Source organism: Hakea prostrata, chromosome 10 (genome assembly GCF_041222555.1).
Source record: "Hakea prostrata isolate BN-2017 chromosome 10, UWA_Hpros_2, whole genome shotgun sequence".
NCBI lineage: Eukaryota > Viridiplantae > Streptophyta > Magnoliopsida > Proteales > Proteaceae > Hakea > Hakea prostrata.
Window position 1 is genome coordinate 47,225,744 of NC_142609.1, and position 12,411 is coordinate 47,238,154.

The 12,411-nt window shown below is 36.2% G+C and overlaps 2 protein-coding genes across 2 annotated transcripts; both read right to left on the bottom strand.

Moving 5' to 3' along the window:
* Positions 1–203: 203 nt before the first annotated feature.
* On the bottom strand, positions 204–5,110 carry LOC149003534 (cycloartenol-C-24-methyltransferase-like). Its single transcript, XM_089137214.1, has 14 exons — positions 5,038–5,110; positions 4,289–4,396; positions 4,035–4,101; positions 3,496–3,569; positions 3,258–3,342; positions 3,087–3,142; positions 2,345–2,399; positions 2,151–2,198; positions 1,699–1,782; positions 1,416–1,532; positions 1,243–1,326; positions 1,013–1,138; positions 748–845; positions 204–518 (listed from the first exon to the last, which is right to left on the bottom strand). Exons 2-14 carry the CDS (start codon positions 4,369–4,371, stop codon positions 425–427), a joined length of 1,071 nt encoding a protein of 356 aa, XP_088993340.1. The 5' UTR covers positions 4,372–4,396; positions 5,038–5,110; the 3' UTR covers positions 204–424.
* A 2,388-nt stretch (positions 5,111–7,498) lies between these two features.
* Positions 7,499–10,437, bottom strand: LOC149003535 (DNA-directed RNA polymerase subunit beta (Protein of unknown function, DUF642)). Its single transcript, XM_089138202.1, has 3 exons — positions 10,243–10,437; positions 8,748–9,245; positions 7,499–8,297 (listed from the first exon to the last, which is right to left on the bottom strand). Exons 1-3 carry the CDS (start codon positions 10,325–10,327, stop codon positions 7,774–7,776), a joined length of 1,107 nt encoding a protein of 368 aa, XP_088994328.1. The 5' UTR covers positions 10,328–10,437; the 3' UTR covers positions 7,499–7,773.
* Positions 10,438–12,411: the final 1,974 nt, after the last annotated feature.

The window sequence follows — 12,411 nt, forward strand, 5'->3', positions numbered from 1 at the left end:
AACAAAAATCCCTACTTTAAAAATCTGGTAATATTGGTAATGCTTTCTCATGTGTTCTCATTTTCATCATGTGGATCTAGTATTAAGTTATTACCACATACCTGATCATGTATGCCTCAAAGTTGATACCTTGTAACATTATATTGAGTAGGTAAAGTAAACGACTCAGGTTTAGATCAATTTCCCATATATGAAGACTTCAAAGTAAGGTTTTGTGATGTCCTCTCATGACCACGGCCATTCGTGATCTCTGTTTTCGTTCAAGATAGAGGATCCACATCAATTTTAAAGAAAAAAAAGGGGACATAAATGGCTAGCTGAAGGAGAAGATGGTGATATTTCATATCCAATACTAACATGAGCCACAGACAGCACAGACTAATACATGAAAAGAAATATTAAGAATGTTTCTGCAACTGAAAAATCAATCACAAATTTGGTTCTCGGATATTACTGAAGTGCTGCCAGAATGAGGTTTCCGGACCAAAAAGAAGTACATTGGTGTGAAGATCTCTTTCCTGTACAAGTGAGATAATGATTGCTGTCAGCATCTAATATACATATACAACATACAAAAGAGAGCTAGTAAACCAACTTCACTTGCTACATATGGCTTGACTTAGCTATCATGAGGTATTTATCAGTAGTATTCTTCTTTATATTGTGATCAGAGAAGAAACCAGAAACTAAATTCTGGCACAATATTGTTAGCTATGATGGTTGAGTTTTGCATGAAAGAACTCTAACCTTCCACCAGCGAGCAATCCTTCTGCAGCTTTCTCAAGAAAAGCTTGGACTCTTTGACTACCTTCTGGAGCAAGGCGCAAATATTCTAAGACCTTAACCTGCAAAAATCAACACTGTAACTGTTACTGAAATATCGATAGTATAAGGGGGTAAGGAGAAATATAAGTCACAAACTAGTAAATTATTTCTCTAAAATCATGATAAATAAGCTTTTTTTCAAAGCTTAAAATCTCATCATACAAGCTACAGAACAATGAAATCTTACCAAATTTCTTGTGAAAAAACGGCCAACACCAGTTAGACGCAAGCTGCTTAGTGAGAAATGAAGAGGATCCATGGGTGCATACCAAGGCATTGGTGAGTCCAACACAAGGTCCTTCTCCCATATAACCTTATATGTCAAATATATACCAATTCTCACTCAGATCAACATTATTATTTTGAACTTCGACAGTTAAAGGTTCAGTATAAAATTGCAACTTTGAGTTTACTAACCTCAAATCCTGCAAGTTTTAGAGCTTCAAGGCATTGCCCTGTTGTCCTGATGTTTGGAAGGCCATTTCCAAGCTCAATTTCAGCCTGTCCCCATCAAGATAAGTTTGTCTTAGCCTGAAATGGAACTTCAGAAGAAACAGAAATAGTTTACTGTAATATTAGAATTATGTCACCTTTATATTCTGGTGCCCTTGGTTTTTGGGATCGAAAGAGTCAGTCAAGCACCACTCAAATGCCGCAAAATTCTGTCCAGGCTTTAACACTCTGTAGATCTCCTTGTAGCACCCCACCTATTCCACCAAATATACATACATAGAGTGAGGCAGAGAAATGTCAAACAAGTTTGAACCAGAAGATGGATTCAAAAAGTGAAACTTGATGTGATAGCTGCTAATTGATACAGGGAACAATAGCAGATGGCTGATCAAGCGAAACAAGTATTTTAGAGGAGCATACCGCATCGGGTGCATGGCAAGTAGCTTCTATAGCATATACAGCATCAAAAGTATCGTCCGAAAAAGGCATTTTCATGAAGTCACCCTGGATTTCCATAAAAGAATGTCACCAAAGAAGCAAGGACGGTTTAACTTTGTAATATCATTTTCGTTAGGCAAGTGAATTGGATATCTTATTAATATTGATTCTACTAATACTATTTCGTTAATAGATAAAGAAGGATTTTGGACCAGGTGTTTGCTATGAACCCAATAGTTTTTGCCAGCTTAAAGTTCAACACCTTCAGAAAGGAATTTTGTGGAAACAGTTAAAGACACTATTTCTTATCTAAGGGGGGGAAAAAAAACAGAACCAACAAATTAGGAAGTAAATAACAGAAGTGAGGAAAATGTCTTCTTCCCAGCAAGAACACAACACAACAAAATATATAAATGAAAGCAATTAAAAACAACCTTCACAAAGTCACAGGTCTTGTCGACTCTTGTTATGCGATTCAATTCCTACAAAGCAATCAACAACTGTAAGTTAACTAATATCATTTTCTGTGAAATATGGACTATAACAACAGACAGAATATTATAAAAAGCATATAAGTGAATGCTGTTACATGAGGGTATAATTGCAAGGCAAAAAGATAATTACTTACTTTTCCTCTTGATATCTGATACTCATTATTGTTCAACCCAGTGATAGCTGTTGAGCTACAACATGCAAGTCAAACAATTCTCAGAGTCTTATCAGTTAAATCATCTGAACTTCATATTAGTCTTATATATGAATTCTTAGAAATAATACTGGTCAGGCATCAACTCCCAAACAAAATGACACACAGAAATTCATGCTGAATGAAAAGATAAGGTTTGAGTCCTGCAAAGAGACTCCAAGGAAACAGGGGTATGGCTCTGTACATTTGACCCAGGTAAACGTGGAAGCCTTGTGCACTGGGTTTGGCCAGTCAAAATACAGTTTAGCAGCTTATTTTGATGACAATGTATGATTTATAAAACAAAATTATCACATGGGAAGTAAATTATCCCATTCATGTGACATGCATGAACACTATTAAGATATTTGTTTCTTTCAGAAAGGTGGCACAACACAAACATCGAGTAATTTGTTGTCTCAAATTTTCAAGCTATGCTGCAACTACCTCAAGCTGAGAACTTGTTGACCTTTCAGCAATCACAAGTATTAGGCAACACAACTTAGACTTCATAGGAAATCAAGTTACAGTGCAGAGACTAACGATTGTATCTCCAGTATGGTATAACAGACAAACACATAAACAAGTTAAAATGAATGCTTTCACTATCTGTTTGATATTAGAATGATAAGTAACTTTCAGAACTAAGGGCTTCCAAAATTTCCAAAAGATCAACACAATTTACCTAAAACGAGCAATCTCTCTTAATGGCCCACCAATTCCACAACCAACATCCAACACCTGCAGCCACACAGAAGCCAAATCACAACTTTGTTTTCACCAAATAATTTGAAGTCTAATAGTTATCAGATTTTTATTCACAGTTACATTGCAAGAACAATGGCTGAAATCAAACCTTCTGTCCAGGTTTCAAACCTAGCTGTAAAGCAAGAAAGTGTTCATGCCTCTTGATGCTCTCTCTAAGCGACTCTCCTTCCCATCTACAAATTATGGTATTGATTAGTATGTTACCTGTAGTTACGAAATAAAACTAAATTTTTGTCCAACTTGTTTTAATTAGTTGTTAAGGAAATAAATGGAACATCATAATGTTAAGAAGAGGAAAAGGGAGAGAGCAGGGGAAAGGGACTAACCTGGCTGCAAAATGGAAGGACTCTCCCCAGCCATACTCGTAGAAACTAGTTGAAAGATCGTAATACTTGTTAACCTGGAACCAAAAAGGGCAGAAGAGTTGCTATGATATTTTCATGACAACATCTGGAGATGCTACAGTAATTTCCTTTATAAAAGAATAAAATGCTGCAGAGGGCACCAATTCTTGATACGGTTGAAACTTCCACTGGTCAACCCGCTTTAAAAGTTCAGCAAGCTTTAATTATTTGACACAATTAAAACATTCACCAGGAATGTGGAAAATTAAAGCCTAGTCCAACTCTAAAATTTTCAATCCAAAAGGTGAAAACTAAAATGCCACCCGACATAATTATTTTAGATTTGTTCTCACAAGATATTTGCTATTACTGGAAAGAACGATGGAAAAAAAAGTTTGCTCTGTAAAATATTATCCATGGAGTTGTCTTGTGAACCGATTTTAAAAATGAAAATTAGACAATCTCACCATACAGTATTCTTAATAAATGTATAACCAATAAAAAAGAAAACATTCTCATACCATATCAGAGTAGTTAGCTTTTCTCTGTTCCTCATTGCCTCCATAACTTGCATGATACTTCTCGTATCTACATTAGTGCACCAAAATAAAGTTTTCAAGGAGGGGGAATTGGATATACAGAGTTCATTGATCTCAAGAACTTTGGGATCTAACTGAGTCATTCACTCAGAAGGGGAGGGAAAAAAAGGTGACAAGGATTCCTAATTCTGCACGAAAAATTCTGACAAAGAAGAAACACGAAGAAAATAACGTACTGCTCAACCGACTTAGGAACTTCTTTCTTTTCAATCTTTCCGCCAACACCAGAAGCCAGATCCAATGCTCCTTCTTTCGACATCTCGTAATGCTATAACACGAAATATCTGAAAACGCTTGCAATGTGAATAACAAATCACAGCATCTCATTTTTAGCCTAACTATCTCAAATTGAAGGAAAAATAGTAAAAACAGGAAACACAAAAATACATCAATGGTGCTTCTCCTCTGAAGAGAAAAAGGAAAATACACCACTGATGCAAATCGGAAAGTTCAGCAAAGAAACAAGAATAAGCTTCTTCTCTAAGACGAAATATCTGAAAACGCTTCCAATGTGAATAACAAATCAAACAGCTTCTCATTTTTAGACAAAATTATCTCAATTTGAAGGAAAATAGTAAAAAGAAAAACAGAAAACATCAAAGTACGCGCTGCATCAATGATGCTTTTTCTCTGAAGAGAAAAAGGAAAATACGCAAGTGATGCAACAGAGATATTACATGAAGACAAGAAATCGGAAAGTTCACCAAAAGAAACAAGAATGAGCTTCTTCTGTAACACGAAATATCTGAATTCGCTTACAATGTGAATAACAAATCAATAGCTTCTCATTTTTAGCCAAAATTATCTCAAATTGAACGAAATACAGTAAAAAAAAAAAACAGAGAACATAAAAATACATCAATGGTGCTTCTTCTCTGAAGAGAGAAAAAGGAAAACTACGCACTGATGCAACAGAGATACTTACATGGATAGGAGAAATCGGAATGTTCACGAAAGAAACAAGAATAAGTTTCTTCTTCAACGCACAGAGGATTCGAATCCGCATTTATAGATGGTGACGAGCGGGAGAGAGACTTACGGATATGTTTAACAGAGTGGCGGCTCTTATCGTACACAAAAAAGTGGAACTGAACTGCCACTTCATCATATCACGCGCAACGTAAAAAATCAGTGTGATCCGATATAGGCGTTCCAGCTGTAACGGCTGGAATTTTTTTTTTTTTGATTTGGGAAATTAGGATCGTGGTGCGTATAAACCGGCCCATATGAACCTTGAATCCAAAAACCCCAGAACCTCAGCAGGTGAGGTTCTTAATCATTATACTAATCTTTCATTAGCTGTAACTTTTTTATATAGAGGGATGGAGATATTACATATGCCATCAATAGTAAATCTGCAATGAAAAAATATGAGTCTTACTAGTTGACCTAATAAGAATTCGTGGTGATTTTTTTTTTAATTTTATTTTTAATACGATTTCCCTCCGTTTCCATTGGAAACTCAATGCACCCCCTTCAAAATTGAAATCTTACAAAAAAACCCCTCCATATTTGACACTATTAGATTTTTCCTTAGTTTTAACTTTAATTTGACATTTTTACTCTCATTTGAATAAATTTATTTATAATCTTAAAACGATTTTATACGAAATTTATGATTTTACAAAGCCCCCTCCATTTCCATTGGAAACACTCAACATCTTCCCAAAATCAAAATCTTACAAAGTCCTCCTTCACACTTCATATCGTTTGTTTTCTTTTAACTGAAATATGATTTTACTTTTTCACCCACACTTAATAAATTCATATAGAATTATAAATAATATTTTAATATTCATTTTAAAATCTTAAACGATATTTTTGACGTCTCCATATTACTCCAAATTATATGACCGAAATTTTCCTCAAATTTAAAAAAACTCTTGCATGATCATTTTATCACTCTATGGCCAATGTGGTCATATAAACAAATTAATCTGACTTCAATAAGTTTACTAAGTACTTTTACTAATGGTGTGAAGCGGGAAGGTACCTTGTAAGGTTTTGATTTTGGAGGGGATGCGCCACGTTTCCAATGGAAATGAAGGGGGCACAAATATTATTTAAGATTTCAAATAAATTTATAAAGTGAAGATGTGGAGGGGGCGCTTTGTAAGGTTTCAATTTTGAAGGGGGTGCATTAAATTTTCAATTGAAATGGAGGAGGCTCATGTAAAAAACTCTTTCTTTTTTTTTTCAAGCAAACATTTTAAGAAGAACATTTAACAATAGAGTCCCTTAAGTGAGGCCTAAATTGGATTAGGTCCGTTTAGTAGCTAAAATTGCGTTCAAGTTTAGTACGAATTGGCAATGTTTGAGACCATTACTAGAATTTAAATTTTAAAAGTTGAAGGACAAAAACTTTCCACCTTATCAAAAAGAGACAAGCTACATTTGAGTTGAGCTTGGAAATGGAAGTCTTCTTTCATTTATTGACACTGAAAAATAATCAAGCAAGCTCATGAACCTATTATCCTAGGTCAGTACAAGTTGACAGGATTTCTCTTTTATGTCCCCATCTTTGTAGCAACATGGGGTGCAAAAAGAAAAAAGAGGGATGGTATTTTATTTATTTATTTTGGAACGATGAGTCCCAATGGGGGCCTACACAATGGGCAATTAGCTCAGTGGTAGAGCGCCCCCCTAATAATTGTGTTGTTGTACTAAAGCTGTGAAGGCTCTCAACCACTTCGGTAGGGGCAGAGCCAGGATTCAACCTCTAAATTATTTTATCATATCATACATGGGGCCCACATATTAAATATATACATAAATTATTGATAATAACATTTTTACCTTTACAAAAATATAAGTAAATTAAAGCATGATCGCCACCAGAAAAAATCTTATAAAATAACTCTTTTAAGTTTTAACGCATATTTTCTTTCATTAAAAAAAAAACTCATAATTATAGTGATTAGTTATCTTACAAATCATAGATATTTTATTTACAATATAAAATTAAATAAAAAGAAGAAAAAACTTCAAGAAAGAAGGAAGAAAAAAAATCGACAAAAAAAGATAGTATCTAATTGTGCAAAAAACTCTTCCCAAGTTTTTCCTAAACCTGTGAAGAAAGAGGAGAGAAGAAAAAAGAAAGACAAGAGGAAAGATAGAGAGGAATTTTAAGGATTGATGAGTTAATTTTTAAATAGGATTTACCTATTCATTTTAGCATAGGATTTTAATTATAACCCTTGAATAGTTACCCAATAATGATATTTTACAAGTGCAAGGGGGAAAGAAAAGAAAAAAAAGCAAGTGTTAGTGCTAGTTGGGGTGTTCCTCATTGTGATAGCTGAGGAACCCAAATGTAACTTTCACCACTAAAAGACCCAACCACTTAGAGAACCCTCAGTAAAACTCAAAAACTGGTTAGTCCAGCACAAAAGGATACTGGTTTTTTGGATCAGCCATTAATAAGAAACAGATCTACATAGCAAAAAGTTATGTAATATCATGTATACTGAAGATGATAACACAAGTCTTTCTCAAAGTAGTTTCAAAATACTGGATCTCTTACAACATTTGGAGCTCCTTTGATGATAGATAACCTAGATGCTATAGGGAGTGCTAGACAACCAGGAATGAAGCATCACAAAAGCCTAGTTTACAGATACACGACCAACCATGATTTTTTTTGTATGGGTGATGATTGCAGCTATTTCCTAACAGATAACACCTTAACTTGATCCAAAACAGGGCCACAGAGAGATCCAAAGTCATCAATCCTTGTGTGGTAAAAAGAACTGTAGAATGTAAGTCTTGTCCTTGGTCCAACTGCTGTGAATTTGAAACTAGCAGTCTTGAAACCTCCCTTCCCAGTGGACTTGTAGGGGACTTTCAGGGTCTCTTTCCCAGCAAAAGCTTCAACCATCATAGATCCATGGCAGCCATTCTTTGCATCTCCAACAGTGAAACTGACATTATAGAGCTTGCCTGGAATTGTTCTCAAGATTTGGGCGATTGCACTTTCCCTTCCTGCAACCAGCTCAACTGCTGCTGGTCCAGAGGGAATACTGAAATGCTGTGAGTCTATGTATTTCACAGCTTTCAGGGATTCAATTATCCATCCTGGAAGGGGAGATGTGCGGTCCTCCTGCCTGGGGGGAAGGAGAACACCATTTGTAGAGTTATGGAAAAGATGAGGACCTTCTTCGAATTCGCCATTCTTAACCAAGTTAACTGCAACACAATGTAAAATTATATATAATCAGTGAAACTATGGAACCAGAAAACAGAGGACACTACTATTGATGGCAGATCCATCCCAAAACATTAAGGCATAGGTGAAAATAGTTCCTCAAGCAGACAAAGGAACCAACTGGAACAACCAAAATATGTGATAATACAACATGAGGAAAAGAGCAAAGGAGCAATGGGCATCCCCCTGAAACCTCAAGGCATTAGAGGTAGAGAGTTCCTCGAATACCTTGTGACACTAGGGACCTAAACAAATTAATGTGAACATATATAATTCTACATGCATTCCAATAGAAACAAATTGAAAGCATAATAAACAAGCAGAGTTTGGAAGAACAAATCCAGTGCAATATGAATTCAGTTTACCACAGAGATGCTAGATCAAATATCTTAAGGAAATGAAATCATCAAGATAAAGTACTGATCAACTACCTCTTGTGGGCATGGGAGGATAAAGCTCTTTAATGGCAACTATATCCAAAAGAGGTCCACAAGCAGGATCTTCTTGAACACCTGGGTTGTGGAATATCACCTTGGCAACCTTACCAGTGGCCCTGAATCCCCAGGCATAAGTATCACCTCCATTGCTGCTGTACAATGTTTGAAGAGGGAGATCCCCTGTTAGAGGTGGAACTGAAACTCTCAACACCTCCTCTTGAGCACAAGTCCTTGAAGCACCAAATGTGAGAGCATAAAGAGAGCCTGGTTTTACTGATATGGTTTGGGAGATTGAGGCATCATTGCCAAGCCTAACTGCATGAACGCCATGAGCGACGGCAAAATACATGCCACCAGGTTGCGGGCCACTTGCGATGTACTCAACAAGGCCATTTATTTCCCATTGAGGCAATGAGTATTTCCCCTTAATGATTGTCTTGTTAAGGTTTGTTGCCTTTGGCCCTTCTTCAAAGTTTCCATTTGGGAGAATTCCTACAAAACAATACAATGCAATCAGCACTGAGAAAAGCAAGAGAAATAAACATCAAAGCAGAGGAGAAACAAAAGCCTAAGTTACCCCACAAAAGATATAAGAAATGCATGTAAGACATCACTCAAGAAAGTAGTGAACAAGAAGATAGGAAAAACGAACAAGCCCTACTCAATGAACAATAAGTAAATCAAGAACCGCACAAAAATTTAGGGGGGAAGAACCCACAACTCAAAAGTGGTCAGTAGTTTATTCCAAAGTGTAGTCCCTCACATCATAAATGAGACGCAATATCTGCAAATGACAATACCCAGGCAGGAAAACAGAGCAAAATGAGGCACACTGAGAAAATCTAACTCAGTGAATGGCTTAGCACTCTAAGAACAGCTCAACATGCATAGAAACCAAAGAAGCACAGCTGAACAAACGGCCGACAGCATCAAGCTAAGAAGAAAAATGAGGAGATCACCAGAAATCACACTACTGAACAGAGTGAAATAAGAAAGCAGATGAAGTACCGAAACTCAAGCAGCTTAGCAGATCGAACAACAGAAAAGAAAAAACACAAAAGAGGAACAAAGTAACATAACTAGTGTATGAAACATCACAAACAGAAGAAGAATGAGCCGAGATACCTGTCAGTGAAACCACCAAAACGGATCTCCTTTTTTTTATAAACAAAACAGATCAACAGAGAAAAAGAAGCAATGGAAATGAAAACACTTAAATGAGAGGCTTACTACATCAGAAAAAACTCAATGCAGAAGACCCAGAGGAAAAATACTCAAGAAACCAGCTTAGGACACCAGAACAGCGATATATGGAGAAAGTAGAACCCAGGAAGAGGCATAACTCAGCATTACAAGAGCTAGAAACATAAAACAATGTAACAAGCATGGAAAAAACAGAACCCAGAAGCTACATTGCAACCAAAAGAAGAAAGCACATAGAAAGAGCTGCTAAAATAGAACAAAAAGAATTACAGAATAGGAGCATTACCATCAGAATATGTAACTTTATCTGCAAGTGCAGGACTTGTGGAGGCCGAAGAGCACACAAGCAACAGAGACAGTACCACCAACATTTTCTTACCACACAGAGGGAAGAAAAGAAACAAAGATGGTAAAAAAAAAAAAAGGGTTTACGGATAGTGAGGGTAGAGCTTCAGAGCTCACATTTATACATTAGACAGATGATGGGTGAAGAACGAAGAGGAAGGAAGGTTAGGGGAGATGGATGAGTTGAAATCGCGTTGAACAGCTGACGATTCACCGACTCGGCCCTTGTGATTCTTGTCGGTTTGCCTCAATTTTTTAAAAACCTCATTTTTTTATTAATATCTTTTCCCACAATTTAAGGCGAGACACGTGTACGGTAAATGGAGATTTCATTTCCAACGTGGGTCCCATTTGTTTCCTTTCTGGGATTTTGTATTCAAAACCGAGATTGATCATGCATGCTCGGTGTTCCACATCACAGAGATCTAATCCATCCATCCATTCTATGCGGGGTCCACAACATGAAATGTTTTTGATGTAATCTCAGTTATGGCCCAGGGATCGGATGACAATTACTTGTTTCGATGCAAAAGTCCGTTTGGGAACGTGGGTGGGTCCCACACCATGTGCTGAATTTGCAGACATGCGTATCTCGGGGTTTTGTCCGGGAGGAGGTGAAAAACTGAAAATAATGAAAAGGTGAAATTCCATGAAAGGACATGTGAAAAGTAGTGGGCCTTTTTTGACAAAGTTACATGGGCTTCATTTGGGTTAAAAGCCCATCATTAAAGTGGTGGGCTTCACATGGGCTTTTTTCACGGTAAAGGGAAAAGTAGGTTAATGATATGAAGCATGAGGACAAGCAGCATAAATTTGCTGAACATATTCTTTTTTTTTTTTTTTTTTTGTAAGCTCCAACCACAGGGGCGGCATCAGATTCAAGGTCCAAAGCCAAGAGGTGGAAAGTGAAACATATCATTTGCTGAACATATTCACCAAGAAGGAAAAGTGAAACAAACGTGACAGAGGAAGTCAAAACAGCCCACATGGGCATTTTGGGCCGTTTGGGCCCTGGTGGACTTCGGTTACGTGGAACAACGTCACATGGTATGCGACATTGGGACCCATCACATCGTGGATGATGTTGTCATCCGTTAAGATGAACGGAGCCACCCAACCTTTTTTTCTTTCTGGTGAACCACCCAACCTAACATCTATAACTTTATAATCTTACGTTCTACCAAAAATAATAATAAGTTTTTTTTAGGGGTGGGTCCCTCAAGTAGGTCACAAACTAATGTTGAGTCTTTTTAATATAATATATTACTTATGGGTCCCAACCACACTAACGTTATTAGCCGCCGTTAAGTATAATTAAAATTCAAATATCAAGGGACCAAAACAATACACTTCATATTATTTAATTCATTGTGTTTATATAAGTATTGATTACCTGTTGTGAATAGTTAAAGGGCATTTCAATCTATATATGTATTGATTACCTATTGTGAATAGCTAAAGGGCATTTCAGTCATAATACAATATATTAAATAACATGAGAAGTATTTTGATTTTTCAAGGTTTAAATTTTGAATATACTTAATAGTAACTAATGTCTAATAGGGTTAATGTGGTTGGGACCCACAAGTAATATATTGCACTAAAGAGACTCATTATTTATTTATGATCTACTAAGGGAATTCATAAGTAAAATTTTTTAATAATAATAATAAAATAATCCTACTACTGCCTGATAGTAAATGGGCCTTTGAGACCTTGATGGGCACCTTAATGGCCTATTAAGACCTTTATTAGTTTCCTACATGCAAGGTAGGATCTTGAACTACCACCCTTTTTACTGTTCATGGTATCAGATTTAGATGATTAGCTTTCTCTGCATCGTTCATATATTATTATTATTATTATTTTTTTGGTTAAAACCTCCATGAGAGGCATCTGAAGTCTCACATACAGATTTTTTTTCCCCTCTCCCTTTAAATCTGTAAATTTATTAAAACAACCAACGATTTAGATTAGAATTATTGAGACCAATTTTGACTACATCTTTGGGGAATAGTTTCATGCATGAATGGATCCTTTCAATTAAGGCTAAAATCTTATTAGTTCCCTATAGTGGAAAATTTTATGTTTGGGCCTAAAACCAACTAAT